At 39.9% G+C, this 25793-nt stretch overlaps 1 protein-coding gene across 40 annotated transcripts in view; it reads left to right on the forward strand.

The window, feature by feature from the left end:
• ANK3 (ankyrin 3) overlaps window positions 1-25793 on the forward strand; it is a 920123-nt gene that overhangs the window by 614774 nt on the left and 279556 nt on the right. For 27 of the 40 annotated variants that reach the window (XM_082268164.1, XM_082268128.1, XM_082268126.1 and 24 more), the window contains 5 exons: window positions 9275-9379; window positions 12652-12750; window positions 16268-16366; window positions 22491-22589; window positions 23301-23486. In XM_082268164.1, coding sequence (XP_082124290.1) covers window positions 9275-9379; window positions 12652-12750; window positions 16268-16366; window positions 22491-22589; window positions 23301-23486 — 588 coding nt within the window. The remainder of the gene's footprint in view (window positions 1-9274; window positions 9380-12651; window positions 12751-16267; window positions 16367-22490; window positions 22590-23300; window positions 23487-25793) is intronic. The other 13 variants (XM_082268127.1, XM_082268156.1, XM_082268129.1 and 10 more) reach the window with 1 other exon arrangement.

The following is a 25793-nucleotide window of genomic DNA, read 5'->3' on the forward strand; positions in this document are numbered from 1 at the left end:
TGCAAACTATAACTATGTCTATTACACAGCGAGCATAGCCTGGATTTTAGCTGGAATATCTAACGTCAGTCCTTTATAATGGCGTGGGAGAATGTGTGGAGCCTAGTGAAAGAGTGAGATTCAATGTCATTATCACTTGTGATGACACTATTTGCCAGAAATGTATTTCCTGGCATAAAGACACAAAGAAGTGTGGTTTATATTTTGGATGGATCTTTAGAACCAAAAGCTTCTAGATAACACATACCGGAAATTTATGTTCAATTGTGAAATGAAGCTGTTTAATTGCATTATTTTAGAGCAATATGATCTACTATGATCCTGCATGTGGAGGATTCTTACATTCCAGTGTGTAGAGTAGATTAGTGTTTCCTAATGCTAGCCTTCAGGCACCCCCACCAAGTCATATGTTGAAGATTTGATTTAGTGGACATAGCTGTGATAATAACGGATCCTGTAATGCTAATTAGCCCTTCCCTGTCAGCATCATTAAAGAGGAGTGTTACTCGGCTACGGGAAAACTAAAAGTCAACATCTACAAGAGTAGCAGGATTTCCAGCCTTTGTGCTGGATGTGGGTCTGCCAGGGTTACCGCTAGTAACAACAGCACATTTAAGCGTGTTCTCCAAGTGTGAGCACTGAGACCAGAAACAGTCCAGCATCTTTGTTTTTTGTATTTATTTTAGGAACTTGGATGGGAGAAGGGAATGAGTGGGATACTCCTCTGGCTCGACTATACACAATGTAATGGGACAACTGAGAAAAATGCCTCTTGACGCTGACTTGATGCCAGTTGAATGCCTGTCAACGCCGGTTGGCGCTTGTTAATGCTGACTTGCTGTCTTGTTAACACTGAACTGACTTTGACACTACCCGGTGACACAAAGTCCTTTGCACAGCTTCCCTTAGCCCTCCTGGCTGAGATAGCTACTTGTAACACTGCTACAACTCCTAACACTTCAGGGCCCACACCGGCACCCTCTCTCACTGAATTCTCTTCAGGGCTTAGACTCTTCCACCCCCTTTCTAAGCTTCCTACTGGTTAGCTGGCTCCTGGATCCCTCTCACCTCCTGGAGTGGTCTCCTATCCCATACAGACCCCTGGGCAGTTCACAGTACTCACGACTCTGCTTTCCTGGAAACTCCAACCCCAACGGTTCCACACAGTCCTCAGCACACTGGATCCCTCTCTGCAGCTCAGCTCAACCTTCCGTCCTCTAGGCCGACCGCCAAGGACACCTTTCCTCCTGCTGACAGGAGGAGAGACAGACGTCACCCTCCTCCTGGGACTCTGCTTCCTGCCAAAGACACCCTGTCATGTGCTCCCCTCAGACTTATACCCCATCCCAGGATGCATTGTGGCATGTTCTGCCCTCTGGGATAGATACAAGCCCTGGTGTGCTATTGGTCAGGTTTCCTCCACTGTCCAATGAGAGCCTTCATTGAACACAGTGGGGAGACCCCACAAACTCAACAGACACCTGAGAGCACATGACAGCCTTATTGAACAATTAGGGCCCCCCTGATAAGCAGGCAGGGTCACCCATATACTTTTCCTAGCACCTACCTAGGAGGGTGCTACACAAGTACTTTACTACTGTCTTTTAAAAAGCACACACTTACCAGCCCATGGAGTCTGATCTTCCTTGCACCCGATTGTTCGAAGGGCTACTTCTTCTTGGTCACAATCTTGCATTTGGGAGCCGGCTGTTACTTGATCACCTGATCACTCACAGCCTCTCCCTTACTGCACATGTGAAAGATCACAGACTATGGGGCGATTGGTCTGAAGTATCCTGAGATGTTTGTATATGTGTATTGCAGAAGACTGTGAGCAGGGCCTGTGGGTTGAGGGCTACATCATTCTGGCCTAGGCGAGGAATAGGGATGTGGTTCCCAAAACCCTAAATAAAAAAGGTCCTTGCTTCTCCTTCACCAAAAAAGGTACTTATCAGTTTCTTGAGCGGAGACCTGCTTTCATTTTACTAAGGAGCTCCATTGCTGCCTGCATGCAGGTGCCAATAAATGAATACTTTTACTTAAACCACCTCATCCCCACCTCTAAAAGCAAAGATCATCTATGGCCTCTGCCAATCACTTTCACTGATTCTGAAATTTTGATTAGCTTTGCCAAGACCATATGACTCCGTTTTCTCAGTACTGAGAACTTTAATTGTCTTGGTGGCAATGAGAGCAGATGGCGACATCAAACTCTTATCTTGCCATTAATTCAGCTACACTGATGAGAGGGAAGCTGGCACATGGAAGGTAAAGGTGGCAAAGCCTGTTAAAGTTGGTATTCTTATGTTTCACTTAGTCCTTCAAGTAGCCCATGTAGGCTGTCTTATAGGAACATAGCTAACCCTTGTGACTGTAATAAGACCTACAAATTAAAACATAAAATTAGGTAAAGTAATTACACAAAACAGGAAAAAAAAATTATATTGCACATATGCTTATTTTACTGTACATGTGCATACAAAAAACACATGTTCAGACAGTTAAGGGTCATTGAGAGTAGGTATACTGTGGTCCATATTGTCTTTCTGTTTGCTAACAACAGGCTTTATAATAATAATAAATATATATTTTTTTTAGTCTATTTATATTTTTTTGGTCTATTTATATTCATATACTGTATATAAATATTTCAAAAGTATGGTGAGCAGCACAACAGCAATGGTTCGTTGAAGTCGTGTGCAAAGCAATCAAGCCATCCCACAGGCTGTATATATAAGAGAACAAGTCCACAGGGATTGCTTCATAAATATTCTTTCTTTATTATAAAACATCCAAAAATTCATACCAGTACAATATCAGAGTATTTCGATAACGTTTCGGACATCTGTATTTCTGTATGAGGAAGGATGTTAACTTTGGAGTCCGAAACGTTACTATCGAAATACTCTGATGTTTGTACTGGTATGTACTTTTGGATTTTTTTCTAATAAAGAAAGTACAATCTAAGGGCACATTTCTTCTTTAGGGTACTCTCAGACATGAGATTAGAGTTGACCAGTGTGGGCATTTTCACCTTATTCAGGTGATGTCTATGTGCTTGTAATTGGCAATATACTTGTACTTGAAGACAGTTGGATCATACTTGTGTATCTAAACACCCACAGTATCTATGGGTTTCCTCACTGAGAAGCTTCCAGATGTGGTGATAAGGAGCTGGTGTTTAACTATCTAGAGATTGTGGTTGTGGATTACAGATATTCAGATATTTTAGTGAACTATCATTTCTGCTGCTAATTAAGGACAGCTCTTCAGTTTCCATGTGGCCCTTTATCTACAAGTGTAATCATATTATAAACCTAAAAGCTGAATAATTCAATGGTGTTATTTATTTTGCCTGTACTACAGATATAAATCATGAGGTACCCATAGGCATGTGATGAGCATCTCTCATTCCATCTGTATAGGGTACCATCTTGTGTCTGCTCGTGCAACATTCTTGTTGGCAAATCATTATATTGGGAAAACTGTCTGGTTCCCTCACAGATATGCCAGTATAAGAGCTATCTTCCTGCACCTTCCAACCTCTGAACTTCCAGTGTACATGTTTACAGTACGGCAGACATGTCCAACCTGCGGCCCAGAACCACAGGCAATGTGGCTCACTGCCCCCTGACAATTTTTTTTTTTCCGGGGAGGAAGGAAGTCGGGTCGGGGCACGGCCACAGCAGCTTACAACTGTAGGCAGAGGCTGTCTCGGAGGGGAGGGGAGGGGGCGAGCAAGCATGTGCAGTGTTTCTGACTCCTACCACCATGACCACTTCAAATCACTGAAGTGGTCATGGTGGTTAGAGTGTTCCTTTATTGTCTCTCAGAAGAAGTAACCTCTGTATACTGATTCCATTTCATTTGATCATCCTCTAGTTGTGTTAAATTAGTGCGGGGGGGGGGGGGGCGGCGCGGGAAGGGCGCGGGAGCATTTTATTACTTATATACCTTAACTATAGTATATATTTTATATGTGGCCCGAGAAAATTTCTCTTCACTCGTTGTGGCCCAGAGAAGCCAAAAGGTTGGACACCCATGCAGTACGGTCTTTAGACAGTTATACTTGAGGGTAGTTGGCCTTCTCTTGCACCTTGATTTATGTGTGCACCCGTAGGCAGTTGCATTGATCAGAATAGAACAACCTTAGTCCTCAAGTAACCCCAACAGGCCATATTTTGGAAATTTCCCTTTGATAAAAGCAGTCATACCAAGCCATTGACATTGATTTAAATGACCTGTGAATGTTGAAGAAAATCCTGAAAACATGATGTTGGGAGTACTTAAAGACTGAGTTTGAGAAACGCTGGACTAGAAAATAACATTTATTGTGTGAAGTCTATTTTTATTCCTAGAAGTGCATAACCTGCTCTCTGGCTGTTTTCTCTTGTAATAATAAATTCCTCAGTCAGCTCCAGATTGCTTGCCACATTGAGAGCAGTTAATTATCATAGATCCAATGTGGTTTCAAAGTAAAATACACTACACAGGCTGTTACAATTGTCCTAGATTTCAGAAACTCCCCCGCTGATTGTTGTGACATTGAATATCACTTTGTAGCACACTCCTATATATAACCAATGTCCAGTGTATGTACGGAGTGGTTTATTGTAAGGAAGTGATTAAAAGACATAAGGATTAGTAAAAAAAATCTATGGTTTTCTGTGGAATACTTCTACTTGAGCCTGCAGCACTGTCAGAGAGAAATTAAAACCGTAAAAAGAAGCATCTGTAGACTGTCTAGTGAAACTAGTGACAGCTACACAAACCAGTATTATGTGAGCACCAACATAGCAGTTTTTGAATATACTTCTTCATTTGTTCAGTGTTATTTCCGAAATAACGGTCAGTGCAAAATTAGATATGATAAAATGAACACACTGACTGTTTCAATTACGTACACTTTTAAAGTTATATATACACATATATAACAATATATATAATATAAATAATATATATATATATATATATATATATATATATATATATAAAAACATATATAATAATAATATATATAATATATACACTTATATATACACCTTTATACACATCTTTTGCTACATTGATATTCAAAGTCAGGTCAATACCATCATTTTGTACATGGTGTTACCATTCGCTATTTTGTTCCATTGGGCTTGTACAGGGTCTAAATGTTTCAATTGAGCTCATTCCAGGTTGTTAACATTTTGTTTGTTGAATCGTAAAAAAAAGCATACTGATGCTTCTGAACGCTATATTTAATAAATGCATAAAGTTTTAGACCTCTTTGTCACCAAACAACATTCAAACTTTTATTGGAGGACACAGATCTAAAGGGTCAGTCTACTCAAAGCTGAAATTTTAGTTTTTGGTTGATGCTTTAAAGTTGATCCACCTGACAGCTTGTTATGTCTTGGGGACTGTATTGGTGAGATCTGCTTGACTTCCTCAGTCTGCACATAATGGATAATTCCACAGGAGGTTCTACAACAGGGTTCTCCAAACTATGGCTCGTGTGCCACCTCCAGGTTTTATCCTGCCCCCAGACAGGGTCAGTGACATATTTTCAGTGTGCACAGATTTGGTCAGTGATAAAAAGAGGGAATCTGATGAGGACTCTGATGTAAAAGGGACTTTAAAGGGACCCTGATGTATGGGGGACTCTGATAGGGACCGTGAAGTAATGAGGACTCTCATGAGGACCCTGATGTAAGCGGGGGGGGGGTTGCTAATGGGGTCCCTGATGTAAGGGAGGACTCTAAAGGGGATTTTTTTTTTGGCCTGTGAATATTTGTAAAATATACATGATCCTTGTACTGAAAAGTTTGTAGACCCTTGTTGCAATGCACATAGATTTTGGCAGGAACATCGAAAATTCCCTGGTGGATTAGAACAAAGTTGGGAATTTTGTCAGGAGTTGTCTTGATTGAAGTTCAAATAGCATGTGCCAGGGACTGACTTGGCTTTTTTGGGATTCTCCTATAACTAAAATATCATTTTAAATGGACTAGGATAGGTGAGTATACAACTTTCAGGGATTAGAGGGTGTCATTTACATGATAAATACAATATAATTTTAGGTTCATGTTGATGGGTGTTGTATTCAAACACTTCATTTTCCATTCAAATGCATTCAGTGTTTAAAAATAATAAATATGCCCAGCGCTATGGTGTATATGAATATGAAAAGCAGGTGTAAGTTGCCACCAACCTACCCTTGTACAAAACAAGGGTATATAGATTAAAAGAAGAGGGAAAAAAGTTGGTAAAGGCGCTACCTGTTTGAGATGGACAGATGGTCTATAGTGCAAAGATATATATCTCCATCATAATACATGGGATGGCAGGAAGGAGTTAAGTTAAGCATGTTAACCAAAATTTTTTTTAGCAATATAATACCATTAAATTAGGAAGTAAGTGAAACAGGAACTGTACATATTTAAATAAGAAATAAGGCACTCGGACAAAATTGTTTGGATAATAAAGGCCGCGGCTGTTTATTAACTGGTAAAATAAACATAAATAAATAATTAATAACGTAATTCAACATCACCACAACAACCTAGTCATGAACAACTCAGGTTGTACCATCAAAATATAACCACAAAATTCAAACCATCCTTTAACACTTATCAACACTTCCTCCTCTGCAAAGCAGAGGTGACCCAACCAGTTAATATTGTAGTATTATAACACTAAATATTCACCAACAGACCAACCCAGTCATCAACAACTCGGGTTGTCACTTACAGTATATCATAACAGATTTTTATCAAAACACGTCCCCCTCTGCAAAGCAGAGGTGACCCAACCAGTTAATATTGTAGCCGCGACAAACCAAAGGGAGGGAGGGAGGGGAACGCTGGTAAGAGATTCCTTGAAGAGATTGAGCCCTGGGATCACGGAACCTTGTTTAACCACTTTACCACCGGAGGATTTTGCTGTCTTCCGTCCAGGCCACTTTTTGCGATTCGGCGCTGTGCGACTTTAACTGACAATTGCGCGGTCGTGCGACGCCATACTCAAACTAAATTTACGTCCTTTTTTTCCCACAAACAGAGCTTTCTTTTGATGGTATTTGATCACCTGTGCGATTTTTACTTTTTGCGCTATAAACAAAAAAAGAGCGTTTATTTTGAAAAAATAACAATATTTTTCACATTTTTTATATGAAATTCCCTCCAAAAAAAATGTAAAAATCAAATTTTTTTTAAATTTTTGGCCAATTTGTTTTATGCTACCTATGTTTAGTAAAAAAAATCGCAATAAGCGTATTTTGATTGGTTTGCGCAAAAGTTATTGCGTTTACTAACTAAGGGAAAGATTTCTGTAATTTTTGGTGTTTTTTTTTTTAACGCGTAATGGCGGTGATCTGCAATTTTTTTTGCGGGACTGCGACATTGCGGCGGACAGATCGGACCCTTAACTGACATTTTTGACACTTTTGGGGGTACCAGTGACATTTCTACAGTAATCAGTGCTATATATATGCACTGTTAGTGTAAAAATGACACTGGCAGGGAAGGGGTTCATTTTATTGGAGAGGGAGGGGTTAATGTATGCCTGGTGCTTACTGACGTGTGGGGGGGGGAGGTGACTGTGTGACAGAAGGACAGATCGGATGTCCAGCTATGCTGAACACTCCGATCTGTCAGTCCCTGTCACTATGGAGATCCGCCCGCTGTGTTTACACACAGCGGGCGGATCTCCAGACTCGATCCCCGACGATCGGGGCAGAGCAGCGGCAATCGCCGCTGCTCCTCCCCTGGCCCGACTCCCGCTGTGAATGAACACAGCGGGAGCGAGCCTCTGGCGCCGCGCGAGCGCCGCCCACAAGGGGCGGAGTCCAGCGACGTAGGTCTACGTCGCTGGACGGGATCGCGGCACTATGCCGCAGTAGCCTCAATGTGAGCGGGGCTAAAGTGGTTAAATAAGCCTTAAGCTGAGGTACTAGAGGGCTCATAGGTGGGAAAGGGAAGGCGGGAAGGGGTCTCATTCGCTAAAAAATAGGGGAAGATTAGAGGCTGCCTAGCTACCTAGCATAAACTGCCCAGCTACAGGGAAGGTGGGCTTCCCAGATCGGGAAGGCTAGGAAAGCTGAGGAGAGGGTCAAAAGGTCACTCTTATGTATAAAATTAAAATACAAATGGTTGAATTAAATATAAAACCCTAATTAAGCTAACTGACAAAATGGCTGGCCAAAGCTAATTGTCCCTATTCCCTTCCGCCATCCCATAAGAAAGAGCGGCTAATGTAGCCCCCTTTCATATATTCTGATTTCAGTATATCAAACATGCAATAAATAAATGGTATGTTGATAGTAATTAAAGTGCATGTGCCAAATAGACGCTGATTGGGCATATATCAAGGCCCACAAAGAGTGCTCTGTGCCATTCAGTGTTTGCCTACAGTTTAAAAGCACCATGCTGCAGTAAAAAAAAAAAAACACAGTGCAAGGGCGATATAGGTCAAACATAGCCTCTTAACTACCATATGTACTATTCAGTTAAAGTGATTCTAAAGTTGAAACTTTTTTACCTCAATGCATTTACTGCATTAAGGTAAAAAAAAAAAAAAAAATGTATTAGCATTTTGTGTACGCCTCTCTCAAACACTTACATCTTACTGCATCTGATCCCCCCGCTCTCACAGGCTGTGCTGAGGCAGCAGTAGCCATTGGCTCCTGCTGCTCTTAGGTAAATTCTGTGAACATACAGCAGAGGGCAGGACCATGGACACCCACAGCCCGGCATGGGAGAAAGCCCGCACATCTGCCCCAATAGCAAGTAGCTTGCAGTCAGGGCAGGCACAGAAGATGAGAAGCGGAGAGCGTTGGCGTGGGACCCCAGCAGAGAGGGAAGGGGGATACTCTGTGTAATACCATTGCACAGAGCAGATAAGCATATCTTGTTTATTAATTTAAATAAATCAAAGTTCAGGAGATTTTGCTGACTTGCGTTTGGGGTGCTTTCCAAGCTCACGTGAAATCTGTTTTTAGATCATGCTAGTTTACTACCCTGCCTTACATCATACAGTATATTGCAAAGGTGAACTTTTTTAATTGTTACGTTATTTTATTCATTATTACATTGAATAAATGGGACCAACCTTAGGCTGAAATATTGAGCTAGGACTACCAATCAGGTTAATTTCATTGTATTCAAATGTTTCTACGCTTATATACAGAAATTTGAAATTTGTTTAATTGAAGCACATGGCATTTTTTTTAAAACAATGTGTGTTTTTATACCCGCCCTATTAATTGATGAAATATTTGCTCCTTGTCTTTCAGCAGACTGACACAAGTGCAAGTTACTTGAGAGCTGCCCGGGCTGGTAACCTAGAAAAGGCCCTTGATTATTTGAAAAATGGAGTGGACATCAATGTCTGCAATCAGGTAAATTTCTTATTTTACATAGAAAATACTGAGATCATGTACACATTATGGGATTGATAAGTATATGGGCTGGAAATTTTCCCTTTGCGTAGTGAATGTGGGGAAAATTCACTATGCAAAGAATACCAAATTATATGTAGGGAATATAAAACAAAAGCAATAATTTTGCTTGCACATGATTGGGTGATGAAAGCCAGCAGAGTTTCAACTCATTCACTAAACTAAGGGAATATTCTCTTATAAAGTGAAGAGTCCCTTGAAAAAAGAACAGCCTATTTAGTAAAGTAACGCCTATTAGAAGTGTTGAAAAAACTCACTGAAATAAGGGGTTGTGTTAATGGAATTTTAGCTTGGTGGCATCAGTCTGGGACACTTCTAAGATTGTTAAGAATTTATTCACAGGTAAATTTGAACTGCAGTTGACTTTTCATGTGACAATACTGAAGAAATTACACTTTGTTGCAATTCAAAGTAATGAGTGTAAATTTACTGTCCCCTCAAAATAACTCTACACACAGCCATTAATGTCTAAACCACTGGCAACAAAAGTGAGTAAGCCCCTTAGTGAAAATTTCCAAATTGGGCCCAAAGTGTCAATAGTTTGTGCTGCCACCATTATTTTCCAGCACTGCCTTAACCCTCTTGGGCATGGAGTTCACCAGAGCTTCACAGGTTGCCACTGGAGTTCTCTTCCACTCCTCCATGACGACATCACAGAGCTGGTGGATGTTAGAGACCTTACGTTCCTCCACCTTCTGTTTGAGGATGCCCGACAGATGCTCAATAGGGTTTAGGTCTGGAGACATGCTTGGCCAGTCCATCACCTTTACCCTCAGCTTCTTTAGCAAGGCAGTGGACATCTTGGAGGTGTGTTTGGGGTCATTATCATGCAGCCCAGTCTCCAATGGTTCTGCTTCAGTATGTCACAGTACATGTTGGCATTCATGGTTCCCTCATCGAACTGTAGCTCCCCAGTGCCAGCAGCACTCATGCAGACCATGACACTCCCACCACCATGATTGACTGAAGGCAAGACGCGCTTGGCTTTGTACTCCTCACCTGGTTGCCTCCCCACACGCCTGACACCATCTGAACCAGGTCTCATCAGACCACGGGATATGGTTCCAGTATTTCATGATTTTAGTCTGCTTGTCTTCAGGCAACTGTTTGCAGGCTTTCTTGTGCATCGTCTTTAGAAGAGGCTTCCTTCTGGGATGACAGCCATTCAGACCACTTTGGTGCAATATGCCGGGTATGGGCTGACCCCCCTCCTTTTAAACCTCTGCAGCAATGCTGGCAGCACTTAAATGTCTATTTCCCAAAGACAACCTCTGGATATGACGCTGAGCACATGCACTCAACTTTTGTCGACCATGGCGAGGCCTGTTCTGAGTGGAACCTGTCCTGTTAAACAGCTGTATGGTCTTGGCCACCATGCTGCAGCTCAGTTTTAGGGTCTTGGCAATATTTTTATAGACTAGGCCATCTTTATGTAGAGCAACAATTCTTTTTTTCAGATCCTCTTTTCAGATCCTCTTAGAGCCCTTTGCCATGAGATGCCATGTTGAATTTCCAGTAACCAGTATGAGAGATTGAGAGTGATAACACCAACTTTAACACACTTGCTCCCCATTCACACCTGAGACCTTGTAACATGAACAAGTCACATGACACCGGAGAGGGAAAATGGCTAATTGGGCCCAATGTGGACATTTTCACTAAGGGGTGTACTCGTTTTTGATGCCAGCGGTTTTGAAATTAATGGCTGTGTGTTGAGTTATTTTGAGGGGACAGCAAATTTACACTGTTATACAAGCTGTACACTCACTACTTTACATTGTAGCAAAGTGTAATTTCTTCAGTGTTGTCACATTTCACATGAAAAGATATAATAAAATATTTACAAAAATTTGAGGGGTGTACTGACTTTTGTGAGATATTGTATAATTTGCCCTGTTAGATATTAAAAAAGAGTTGACTTGTCATTTCATTATTATTTCATGTTTTGATAGCTGCTGGAGAGTTAAATGGCCTGTATTTCTTAGGGACTGTTGCTGAGCTCTTTGCTCTTGAGCTCCTTAGTCTGCACACTGGCTGTGGCCATTTTTCTTCGTTTTGTTGTCTTCTTAGTGGAAGAGAGGTGAAATCTACCTCACTGAGACACGGCATCAAAATCCTGAAAAAGTTCAAAACCTTTTCCACTCTACTACCAAAAAATGTTCTCTTCACTTATCCTGTGTTCTGTTGCATATTACTTGTATTTTTTGTATGCAACTTGTCATTTGCAGGTTTTCAAAACCAATCAAAATTAAAGTTGAAAAAACAAATGTTTTCTTCATTCATTAGGAGACACAGTGTTAATTCTGAGACAAGAAGGTTATACTGATGTCTACAGAAGATTGCAGGCAGCAGTATAGCCATTTGATCTCAAAATTAACCCTGTGTCCCCTAATGAGCTCTAAAGTCTAGTACACACTATCAGTTTTTTTTTTTTGTTCAATCCAGCATTCTGAACGAAAAAAAACTGAGGAGTTTGGGAAGAACTCACTGTACTAACTATCCGATAATAGTACAGTGATCTCCCCGATGAGCTAATGTGGCCCCCTCCGCTAGAACACACCGGTCGCAATCAGAGGCCGATCGGACATTTGGCAGCTTCTGTCAGGCAAGCTGCCCTACAAACAGCCAAATGTCGCCCCGGGTTTCTGTTATATCAGTCTGTGTGTAAAAAATTAAGAACAATAATCCTGTTATTTCTGTGTTCCAGTTGGGTGAATTTCCCCTCATTTCCTTTTCTTTCTGACACCCTACAAATAGATAGAAAGTGGTGAGAAATGTGGTCACACTTAGCAATAAAAGTTATTCCAACCCTTCCACATTCTTTTCTTCCATATTTCTAAATTAAAAAAAGTCAGCTACATATGAAATATGCCATATAAAATGAAATAATTGTCACTTTGAGCTAGCAGGTGTTGTGTTAGAGGCTGCTGACTCCTGGTTTTCTGCAGTGATTTAGTAGCAGGTGACAACTGATCTTCTGCTTTCAAAATGATAACACACAGCTGAAGGTGACAGAGGAGGGGCAGTTTCCCCTCCTAGTGCTGACCCAAATGGGTTTTTACTCAGAAGCAATTAACAAGGTAAAATATGGCAATTCTGGGCTTTCTGGATAGAAAGCACAGAGTGCTCTACAATTTAAAGACACCTCTGTTGTATTCTTGTTTGTTTTAAGCATGGATGTAATTCTTATGACTTGTGTTTGTTGTATGTAGAACGGGTTGAATGCTCTCCATCTTGCATCCAAAGAAGGGCATGTTGAAATTGTTTCTGAACTCATTCAACGAGGTGCTGATGTCGACGCATCTACAAAGGTATGTGTCTGTCCTTTATATTTCATAGCATATACCACATTTATTTCTCCATTCTTTCATGGGAAATACATAAATCTTTACATACTATGAACAAAGATCTGGTGGACACTTCTCAACACAGATCTCTTTTTTTTTTTTTTTTTTGGATGAATATTTTGATTTTTGGAGACCAGAAACCTTGATGCTTCTTTCTAGGTCTCTGGCACACCATTTATGTAATATTTGAAAGGTCAGAACTGGGTAAAACAAGAGTCACATGTGAAATCTCCCTGTGTAGTAGGGACTGTGGTGGCCCAAAATGTTCCACAGCAGAGTATAACTAAAAGATCACTAGGCAAAACAAGGACTATGCCTCTACCCCCCGCCTGTTTGTGATAGGACATCCCTCTGCAAAGTAGTGGGCTCAGGACTATGCCCCTACCCCCCACCCACTTGTAATAGGACATCCCTCTGCAAAGTTGTGGCCTCAGTGACTCAAAGTAAAACAGATTACATAAAAAATAGGCTTTTGTTGTCTTTTCATGAATGATCTTAGTTGTACTGTACAATAATGGTATTGGTTTTGATTTACTATACTCTGTGGTCTCAGTTCACCTATATAAACAACCAAGATTCTCATCCAAAGCAAAAACAACTTTTTCCTATTTTTGTGGGGGAAAAGTACTTACTGTAACCCCCTTAAAACTGTTTTATGCTGGTCTATATTGTCTTATTTTTAAAATACCTCTGCACTTGTATTTAACTTGATGTCATGCATTTGTCCCTTTTGTTTTCTGGTCATAGCTGCGCTTTTACATTAGAGGCTGATTGAATATTCCTGTATTATCACACAATATTAAAAAATACCTCCAATAGCCACCCCAAATAACAGAGAAATACCAGACATACAGTAATTTGCATGCATACTAGACCAGGGGTGTCATACTCAATGTCATTGCTGGCCTCATCAGCATTAATGTTGTCCTCAAAGGGCCAATTGTATCTGTAAGACTATATACATTTATGCAGGCCTCTTTTTTCTCAGAGAATAGGTGCAGGAACTTAACCATAAACACCCGCCCCCTCTGGATGAACTGCATTGATCAGTGGGTGTGGCCAAATTGCATAGTGGTAAGATTTTATTGGGGCAGTAAATACCAGGAGTGCAATATGTACAGAGTCAAGGGTTCAGGGGTGCACTGTGTACAGAGTGCAGGGCTGAGGAGTGCACTACATACAGAGTGAAGGGCTTAGGGGAGTGCTGTCCACAGTGTGCAGGGTTCATTTCTCTTTCAGTGGCTGTCCACATCTCACTTCCACCTCTCCCGTTGGGTGAGACGGCCACATGCAATGGCCTGGTGGGCCAGATTCAGCCCATGGACCTTGTGTTTGACACACTTGTACTAGACCATTAGCTAGCAATATTTTGCATTGCTACCCACTAAAGGTAATAAGGCTTGCTGTGGAAAAAAAGCCCTTTCCTCTCCACGGGTAAGATATGTTGTAGGACTTCCCCAAATGCTGCACATCCTTCACAGGTAAGTGAACAGCCCAACATCATACATTGCGTCATAGAAAACAGCTTTTGAATTTAAGCGAAGCATTGTGCCACTTCCACTAGGACCACCTTCAAGTGACTCTGTTGTGAGAAAAGTTTTAGGGCCTCTATTTATTACCTCTTTTTTTAGAGTGTTTGCTCCCCGACTGTCACGCTGATGCTTTGACATTAAAGCTTTTTGAGTCTTTGATCCAGGAAAAGAATAGAAAGAAGGAATTGTGTCACTTTTCTGTCCCTTATTTACATCATTCTTGTTCTGATTTATGCTTCAAAAGTATTGAAGCCAGACACAGCCAAGGAAGTAACATTTGTAAAAGCTCACCAGTATCGGAAGCCCCACACATTTATCATGACAGAGTAATTTTAAAGCACTAATAGATTGGAGACTCCTTCTATTTAAAATGATTATGTTAAAGTATAACAAGGCAAAATTTTTCTCCTTAGTTTTGGATTGAGTAGAAAGGAGTTAGAACAGATGCCCAGTTGTTGTTTTTTGTCTGTGCCCTCTGAGAATTAACCTCCCTACATGTCCTGGTTAACTGGCTCAACGAAAGTGAAAGAAAATCCCACGTTTTGAGCAATCATTATAACAGAAATAGAGGGAAAAATCTTCCAAAGTATACACTAGTTCTATTGATCCTGGTTACTATTCGGGGTTTACCTTACTTTGAAGGGATTTCTAATCACTTCCTGTCATGGCTATGGTAAAGGAAGTGACAGAGAAATCTCCCTATTTGGACACAGATGACAGAAAAAAAAATGGAAGCTAGTTGCCTGAAACTCTTGCTGAGCCAATGGTTTTATTGCTTTGTGAATTACTGACTCAGAACATGCAAGCATATCAGGTACCCTGGCTTTACTTCATTTACATTATGCTTGTTCTAGGTCAGTTACTTAACATTTTTTTATAGGCAAAGGTAGCCAGGCAGATATTGTTTTTCGGAAGGAGGCTAGCAATGTCAGCCTCGCTATTGCTTTCAGTATCAATTTCTTGAAGGGGCATAATTTCACTTTAGGACACAATAAGCCAAAGATTCAAGAAGTTTTAGTGCATTACCTAACTTGACATTCCTAAGTCTGTTGGTGGGGCCACTTTAATGGTGGGGTCATGGCAACTACATTTTTTTGGCCTTAGGTACATTTTCTCTTATGTCCAACACCTTTCTGCCATGGCACTTGTTTAATAATAAGAGTTGTACAAAGACCTAAAGGACCTATGATGTTGCATTACATGAATCTGGGTGGTAGGGTTTCAGTTTCTCTAAAGTTTAGGACCAATATAATTACCCAGATAGCAATAACTTGCCACAAATGTGTGGCAGTGTTGAATAGTAAGTCTTGCTAATTTACTGGCCATTTTCACTGACAAGTTGTATACTTCCAGAGCACTTGAAACACAAGTTCTGTTGACACTTTTCCGAATTCAGCCACAGTGACCCCTGTGGTGTGATGACTATTGCACAACATAACGGAACCCAAACTTGCAGCAGTTTTGAATAATGTTTGCAAAGAAAGTTGTTCTAGAGTTATGCAATGCAAACTTGCTGCAATTGTGCAAGAAACTTGTGAAGCCTGGCAAGTCTAGCAATAGCTTAGCAAGTCATTTTCAAACTTGCAGCTCAATTGCTTGCTATTTGGGTAGCTGTCACTCATAGCTATGCATATCAACTTTTCTGTCCGTAGATATCTAGAATCTTTGGTGTCTGTGCCTTAACAAAAGTAGAAGAGTAAGTGCATTAGTTGTGGCCTGTACTAATAATACAGGTGGAGTTTAGTAGTTAACAGACAGTAGGTGGTCTTCTGAATATTGTAAAACCCATTACAATTTATGTAGACTGTTTTTTTCTTTACTAAGATTATTTTGAAGCTTTAGGAGTACAGCTTGATGTGTCCTATATGACATATCCTTTTTTAATGGTCTTATGAAAATAAAATGTAGATTATCTAAAGTAACCAATGCATTTCTTATTTTCTTTCCAGAAAGGCAACACTGCTCTTCACATAGCATCCTTAGCGGGACAAGCAGAAGTAGTGAAAGTTTTGGTAACAAATGGCGCTAATGTTAATGCACAGTCTCAGGTAAAAATAGTGTAACTCTGCACTTATATGCACAAATATGTGAAACCTATTTACAATTTAAACATCACAACAAGTTGTTAAAACCCAACGCCAGCTAAAACTATGTAACTAAAGTCACATACCTTGGCAGAATTATTGTTGGTAGCAATGTTACAACTTCACTCCAAACCTGTAAATGGAAGAGATTTAAAGTGATACTCTAGCCAAACAATTCACAATGAAGTGAAGCTGTTATCCTTAATGAGTATCCAGCTTATATTTTCAGAAACTAAAAGCATACTTTGACAATACGGTCTTGTTAATTAATGTCAGATTATAATTAAAAGCCGGTGCTCCATAAAAAGAGAAGTAAAAGGTTTTTCATGGCAGCGTTTTTTATTGAATTGAAGCAAATTGCAGAGGGGACATTGGTGTCAACATTGGGGCTCCCAGCATTTAGTCTGGCAGCTATACATGTTAATATTAATTTGCAGTCTCCCTTGTCTGGTGTCTTCTACTACTCTGATTGATATGGATTTGTATTGTGCTAGCAAGGTATTTTAAGTCATTCTACTAGATTCTGTGATGGGAGTGCTGATTATTGCATGCTGTGTAGAAAGAGACATGCACAGAAAAAAGGAGTAAAAAGCACCTACAATGAAGGATTCATGCAGCTGAGCCTGGCATGGCAAGTTATGCACAGATGAATTCTGAGCTTGTACCTATGTATCTTCTGTATAGTTGTGCAAACTGCATTGTTACATGGCCAGAATAGATAATGAGAAGAGTGTGCAGTCTGCCTGATTTCTCTTTCTGGTTTTCTAGTAAAAGGTATAAAAAGCCAAGAAGCTTTTTTTTCTACTATAAAAGTGTGAGTATTGCCCATAGGAATCTCTCAGATTTTATTAGCTAACATTTTGTAGTGCATCTTAGTGTTGCTATGGACATTGACTCCATCTTTTAGGTTACCTTCTGACAGCTCTCAAAGAGGCTAAAAACACACAAATCCAAACCAGGTACACAGGTGAGAAATAATGACAGATGGAAAATTTACCATAGCATAGGCTGCTCCCAAAACCTATACGAATAACATGAGAAGGAGCCACGTTTAACAAAGCTAGAGCGCATACAGTGCTAGGTGATCCACTATCAAATTGAACTGGAGCCCAGGAACTCAGTCAAGGAAATTGATAATATACATATGAGTTTATTAAAATTAATTCTTGTATTGAAAAAATTATTATAAATATAAAATTTACATGCGGCTTGGTGCAGGAAATAAAACAACTCTGCCAGCACAACTTTCCATATGCGCTAATAATCATAGATAATGTTTTGCCGAGTGTAGTGTGAAACATATAAAGAGAAACATATCTTGAGTTAAACATACACATTACAATCTAACCTTACAATTTTTGTACAATCATCTTTAGATTTACCAAAACTACAACCACAGTACCAAAAGAGTTGTGCAAAATCTTGAAAAGAATGCAGTCTTTTGCAGATCTCATAAACCCATGTTTTATTTACAATAGAAATGCTAAACTGCATACGGCATCAATGACAATAGCATGGCTTCATTGTAGAATAGTCTGGGTGCTTAACTGGTCTGGCTGCAGTCCAGACCTTTCTTCATTTGAAAATATTTGGCACATCTTGAAATGGGAAATATGAAAAAAAGACCCAGGACTGTTGAGCAGTTAAAATCCTATATCAGGCAAAAATGAAACCATATTCCTTTCTGAAAAGTCCAGCAACTCGTCTCCCCAGTTTTCAGACATTTATAGAGTGTTGATAAAAAAAGAGAGGGATGCTAAACTATGGTAAACATGGCTCTGTACCACTTTTTTGAGACATGTTGCTGCCATCAATTTTAAAATGACCCTTTTCTGTTCTTAAACAAGTAAATTTTCTCAGTTTATACATTTGATATGTTTATTATTTTCTATTGGGTTTATAAGTTTATAAATGTGGGTTTATAGATTTGCATTCTGTTTTTATGTAGATTTCCAACTTCAAGTTATCCAATTTTTTTGTAATTGAGGTTGTATGTAATATCTAATCCAGCAGGTCATTACTACATAGTTTGATAGATTTAGAGAAGATTGTTTAGTCAGATTGTAACATGCTTGGCAAGCTTAAACATTTAGATTTGTTACATTGAGGCTGGCAAAGCATCCTGAACATGGCTTGATGCAGGTTAATATGTTAAAAATAAATAGCTAAAATGTAACAAGAATAAAGAGACTTTTTAGTATAGTTGGTCAGGTTTGAAAACCAGGAACATAAGCTTAACATCTCAGTTTTACAGATGATTAGTGAAAAATGAAGCAGGGCATGGAAGAGACTGGGAGGCATGGAAGAGACTGGCAGAAGCAGAGTTAAAATGGATGATGGCTGAAAACTATGTAATAGATGGCAGCATATGAAAGCAAAGCATCAGTGGGTGTTCGTTGTGCATTCTTACTTATCGGTACAAAGCTGCTTCTCTGGCACCCCCCTGTGTTTCAGCATCCTTTTCCCAATTATAAAGAAACATCTTGCCTTTCAAAAGACTATCCAAAAATACTGCCTTTGAATTGCTTAGGTACCCTTGGCAAATTTAATCTGCAAAAAGGGGAATTTTTATATAATCTACCATGTGATCGCAGCGCTATCTGTCCGTGAATACAGAACTTCTTGAGAAATGGGATAAAGATGCTTGTTATTTGAAACCTAATCTTGGCCAGATAAGGTAATTTCTTGGCTCGGTTACATTACTTTAGACATAATCGGCTAATAATAAAGCAATCTAAAAATTAATGGAAGAAAGTGTTCCAACTAATGGGTTAAACCACGTCTACTACATGTTGCCATATGTTTACATGGTTTAATGTTTTCTAATCATAATAGTCTATTCATGCAGTATCTAGGAGCAAGCAGTGAAACCCATACATCCATGGCCAGTGCTTAGGACCTATACCAATGGAAGAGCTACAGATGAAGATGTATAAATATGTCCAGAAAAGAAGTGACCCAGCAATAGTATAGATCCTCTACTTACACACATTCTAGTATACACTCTGACCGTTAGATATGTCAGTTTTTTCTTCTAGCTTTCCCTGGATTCTACTACATTCACAAAACCTTTCTGATTAGGCCTGATCAGGGCCCTGGGATGCCTTCTGGGTTCTTCAGGGGTGCTTTGGCAAATGCCTACAAATTGCCAAAAAATTGTGTACAAGCTAGTGGAGGGAATCAAGCCTGTCTTTTTGTTACACAAAGACACAGGTTTTGATTGTGCAGCATTACAACCTTGGGCACCATTAGGTCCCTTTTTACATGGGGCTAATCCATTTGGACGGACTCCGCTTGCTCAGCAAGGATTGCTCTGTTGATCCCCACTGAGCAGGTGGATGACAGGTCCATCTCCACTCACTGTGCAGAGAGATGGACCTGTCAGAGTCCCGCTCTCCTCTATGAGGAGATCAGATAAAAACAGACAGCCTGATTCGTTTTCATCCAATCCCATTTGATCCGACCGGCTGGACAGATGGCGAACGTATTGCCATACCTCTGTTTTCAATGGATCTTGTCGGATCGGATGCCAGGCCGGTGTCAGTGATCCATAGAGGTCAATAGGTTGCCCTATCACATCCACCTGAACAACAGACAGGTGGACACGTACAGTCGGATCGTGTGAAAGGGGCCTTAGTATCTTAACAGTTGATGACATCATCATTTGAAAAGGAAGATATTGGGCACCTGCACAGCATCCTTATTTGCCCCTCCCATGCCCCTCACCGTCAACACTGGAGTCACTTTAGCTTAGCGAGGGAGAGAAACTGAGGGAGAAGATAATCTCGGGAATAATAGTCAGTACCAGTGTGCAAAGGTATATTTGCTTTGTAAGAATAAATCGCCTCTAATGTTGGGTTTCATATGTGTGTGCATGCTGCTGTGATAAATAAAATGTATATATATTTTGTTACATTTTAGAATGAGATGGCTCAAGATTGTGCATAACTTTAAAGGAGTACCTTGACTGAAAAAAAGTTGAGAAACACTGGGTTAGGTAATCTGATGACTAATGGTAGAGATGCAAACTCCTAATATTTTTGAGGGAAAATTGGAGGTGTATGAGACAGAATATCTCTTCCTACTGAAAAGCAAGTATATGCTGAATCACATTGCTTGTGTGATAGACAGGGCAGCCATCAGAAATCTTGAGGCCCCTTACACAGTCTTAAGCCTGGGCTCCTCAGGCCTGACCACCAACATTCCCCAAGGCCTGCCTTCTGGTCGTCTCACCATATCCGCCCACTGGCCATGCCACCTTCAGTGCACCTACTTTTTTTTGTAACACTAACTTACAACTTTATATATGAAAATAAAAAGTGTGTTCCAAGTGCGTTCAAGATTGAACAGTAAGGAAGTCTGCCACCTCTACAAGGTAGACTCTTTTGAGCAGGATGCTACACTAACAATAACTGCACTACCTTTTCTATGCCCCGTCAATCTATCCTCCCTGAGCAGATCTAAAAAAACAAAAAAATAAATATATTTAGCAAAGAGACAGCCCAATCCAGCAAAGAGAGACACTCCCATATATTCGGCAAAGAGACATCCCCATGTATTCCGCAAAGAGACAGCCCAATTCAGCAAATAGATGGCCCAACCCGATACCTGTACATATTCAACCCCCCTCACACCTGTACACACTCAGCCCCTCCCCCTTACACCTGTACACAAATCCCCTTCACACCTGTACACACTCGGCCCCCCTGCACCTGGACACACTCAGCCCCCCTCCCCACACCTGTACACACTCAACCCCATACACCTGTATTCTCTCAGCTTCCCCACACCTGTACACACACACAGCCCCCCTCACATCTATATATATATATATATATATATATATATATATATATATTAACCCCCCCCCCCCCCCACACACACACACATCTGCAAACACACACAGGTCTGCCCCCCATACACAAACAGCCCCCTCCCTTCACTTGTACACAGAGCCCCTACTTGTAAAGGAGGGCTTCCTAGTCCCAGCTCTTGTTTACACATGTTACTGAGACACAGAGAGGAGCTGGAGCCAAGCACAGTCCTGAATACAGTACAGGCATCACACACAAGGAGATTGCAGTAACATGCCTGATGTCAACTCAGTGACACAGAGCAGCAGTAGCAGCTGCCAAATCCTCTTCTGTAGTGAACCCATATAGAAAGCCATCACAGCCACCTGGCATCCCTGTACCCACATAAAAATAATGTGCCAGGGGCAGGTGCTCCTCCCACCCCTTCTGGGTGGCCAGGCCCTCTTGATGTGTATGGACTATCCCTGGTAATAGATCATATTCAGGCCACCTCTTTCTGAACCTACATTAGTTTGAGCAGTTGGTTGTTGGTTGATATATTGCAATGCTTTAGCAAAAAATCTTGCTTTCAGAACATAGTACCTGTGTAACTAAGAGGTTGTGTATACAGGATTTTGGTTATGTCAGGATTGCGTTTGCCCTCATTCAAGTTAATGGGAGTGAAAAAGCCACTTGGAGCAGCTCAGAAGGTCAAATGCAGCCCAGAAGGCAGCCAACTGCAGGAAGGATCTCAGAAGTGTCTTGAACCAAACTTAAATATATACTAAAAGCATTCTCTGTTTACCCGTTACTCAAGCCTTAAAATCATGCTTCCTATCAGTTGAAGTAAGAAACTGTTAAAATTGGGTTTTATTGCTGATTGTGTCTCTAACTGGGTGATACACCCCTTCTGTTTGTCCTGGTGACCATTGGAGTTGCCATACGAACATTAGGTTAGTAATATAGAGTGGTTGTAAACTAACTTTTTCAGAAGGTCAACAATGGTAGAATCTATATTCCTTTCCTTCCTAGACAATGTCTTCTGGTATGACAAAAAATCTAAAGTAAGTAGTATTGGCTCATACCAACTATTTAGATTTCAGCTTTATTTGATTATAGTAACTAGAATGATGAAGGATGGTTTTAATTGGTTGCTATTTGCACTTTGCATATTGCTGTTTGCATTATTTAAAAAATGCCTGCTTGTGTCAGCTAGTTTTAATTTTCTAATGTATATAATGATATATAGCATGTCTCATTTAAACTGTTTACATGTGTATCGTCTCTATTTTCAGAATGGCTTTACACCACTGTATATGGCTGCACAGGAGAATCACTTAGACGTTGTGAAGTATTTGCTGGACAATGGGGCAAGTCAGAGTCTTGCTACAGAGGTAAGAGTTGCTATTGGAGAAAGTCATAAACATCAGGCGGATGTTCTATGAATATATGATTGTGCAGGATTGCATGCAGTCAACACATAATAACTATATACAAAATAGTTTTGCTGATACTATTGACAGATTCTGATAAAGTGAGGAGTATGGAAACCAGTGACACTGGCTTACTATTGCCGTATGTGGGCAAGATCTACCCCAACCAGGATAACTTGAAACTTTACCATTATTTATTATATTGGGTGAAAGGTGATTACACCACTAAGATGCTCATAGGGACAGAATAAACAGTTGTTTGTTATCAAGTCAGAGTTATTGCACAGCAAAATGATGAAAATTCATTGTACACAACTGTTAAAGTGCACCCGAGTTTAACAAGTAAAGATTTGCTATCTTTCAGGTCTTAAGTCAGTAGAGCTTCACCTCATTCAACAAGCTCTGGGAAACTTCCCTTGCAACTTACAACTACTCTTGAAAAGTGAACAGTCTGTTTGCCTTTAGTAATAATATCAACAGGCAGCCTACAAGTTATGCTGGTGACTAATCAGTTTGTCCCTATGCTTGTCTTTTGTGAGCACGGCTTCCACAGAACTGGACCTCTTTAATGCGGCAAAACCAGCACTTTAAAAATATAAGTTCTGTTAGGATGTCTTTTATGGTTTTAAGAGGCTTTTAAAGCCAAGGCTCTGTTTCTTGTTCTATCCACAGGATGGCTTTACACCTCTGGCAGTCGCTTTACAGCAGGGCCATGACCAAGTGGTGTCTCTGCTTCTGGAAAATGACACAAAAGGAAAGGTTCGCCTTCCAGCACTCCACATCGCTGCCAGAAAGGATGACACAAAAGCTGCTGCACTTCTCCTGCAAAATGACCACAATGCCGATGTGGAATCCAAGGTTTGTGAATGGGACATGGATGGAAAGCCCCACATTCTGCACGCCCAAATAAAATCAAATGTCTTTTAGCTAAGCAAATACCTAAAAGCATTGCAAACCTTCCTTCAGTTTTAAGTGTCACTGCCCTTGCTTCAACCCCAATATACCGTTTTTAGACTTTTTTTTATGAGCACATATTTTTTTCTTTTTGCCATTCAATTTTGTGTTATCTACCTTTTAAGCTGAGCATGCGCCAGTACAACTAGCTCAAATGAATGTATGCACTGCTATGATGCAATAATTGTCCAATAGAAAACACATATGCAGCACAGGCTAGTTTCACCTAAAACTTCTACTTCATTATATATAAATAAATAAAAAATCTAGATTAGTTTACCTCTTCCTTCCCTTTTCTCTTTTCCTATTATATTTTTGTGCACACATACATGCATCCATGGAAATACAAACCTTTATAAATAAAGGATCTTGGGGTCTAATTACATGTTCCTACAATCCCATTAAGCTTTTGCTTTTATGTTAATGTTATTCAAGGTTCAAGATCTATCAATCACTTTACTTAAATTAAAACTCAAATGCAAATAGTAATTTATCGAACTGTTCTAAATAGCACTCATTGATGCTGATTTACTAAAGTCTTTGAGAGTGTTTTCTAATTGTAAAATGTGTGAAGAGTCACCTCAATTATCCAATCATTTGAAAAAAAAAACTGTTTCCTTATTTTATCTGCACATGATTGGATAATTGAAGTGAATATTTACACAATTTATTGTATGAATATTCTAAAATATTTTAGTAAATCGGCCTCTTTATGTGGTATATATACAGTATATGCTTTTCATGCACCCACCATGTTAATGAATTATAGTAGAAGGGGTTCAGCACTCAATCTAGAGATCCCCTATGTTAATCAGCCTGGAAATCCTTCTTTTTTCTTCTTTTTTTCACCTGAAGTGTCATCACATAGAAAAATGATCATTATGATCTTGCCATTCCAATGTAACAGCTTGTTGCGTGCACTGTTGTATTTAAATGGTATTGCTTCAATAGTATTGGTTAGTTCATCAAATACAGTAACTGTGGATACACTTGAGAAAAGGGTCCTGAGACTAAAAAAGGAGGGACATGAGTTACTGCAGGAAGTTAGAGGATATTTCTCCAAAGTGAAGTAAATCCAAACTTAAGCAGTTTTCACCAGAGCAAGTATCCCTATCAGATGATTTCTCTTCTATTCCTGTTCAGGTGACAACTGTAAAATTGAGAATTTTGCCTCACTTTCAACCCAATTGACTATGGTCGCAAAAATAAATAGAGAGAGAATCTCCCTAGCAGGAACATGGACAGCAATACAACCCTCCACCACTCTATCCAGACTAAAAGAAAAAGATCTGCCGTTAGATACAGTTTAAAAATTCTTTAAACATCGCTGAAAATACCATCCAGATAGGAGAGTACATTGCAACAATTCACATCATCATGATATTTTTCTCCGTAAACCACTGTAACAGAGATGCATAAAAGCAACCTGGTGCGTGACTGGAGCATTATAAAAGTCCTAAATACATTCAAGAGCAACATATATTGGTGTCACATATTCCCAGGCCAGGGTTTTTGAAATGTCGAGACTTAAGTCTCACATTCTATATCACTTTAGGTCCCGCATTTGTCCTTGGCTTTACAAAAAGTACAGTTTCAGAAGTTATTCTGCTTACACTGCTGATGATAACCAAATATTCAATTTAAAAGAATTGGCTCACAGCATATAGCACCAGCAATGTATTGCACGAGGAGCTGGCTGTCAGCCATGTTGTTAAAGCTTTATACACAGTTTACCAATAAACAAACTACTGTTTTTATTATCGGCCCGGCCATGCTATCAGAAATTACTAAATATATTTCAGTTTTCTAAGTTCATTATATGTTTTCAGATGAAATTGTATATGCTCAGAATTGTTTCTGTTGCTATTGAAAGCTGCTTAGCTTGCTTGGTGCCCTGCAAAAAAAATTTCAGCACCAAAAAGCAGCTTTGCTTTTACTTGGATGCCAATATTAGACTTAAATTACTTAGATTGGTGTACACTCAGGAAAAAATAACGTTGGCATGCTTAATGTAAAATGCATTTAAAAAAAGGTATGAAAGAGCTTGGGTGGTAAACCATTTTTAGGGTAGAAACCCGCTTTAAAAGTACATGCACACTGATAAAAGAATTGTGACCCATCACTCATGATGGGCCAGAAATATCCAGTCCTTATCCATACATTGTTCACAGCAATAGCTGTCCCTGGTCTATATAAATGACAAGTTCTAGA

Source organism: Pelophylax lessonae, assembly GCF_965119305.1.
Source record: "Pelophylax lessonae genome assembly, chromosome: 9".
In the NCBI taxonomy this organism is placed as follows: Eukaryota; Metazoa; Chordata; class Amphibia; order Anura; family Ranidae; genus Pelophylax; species Pelophylax lessonae.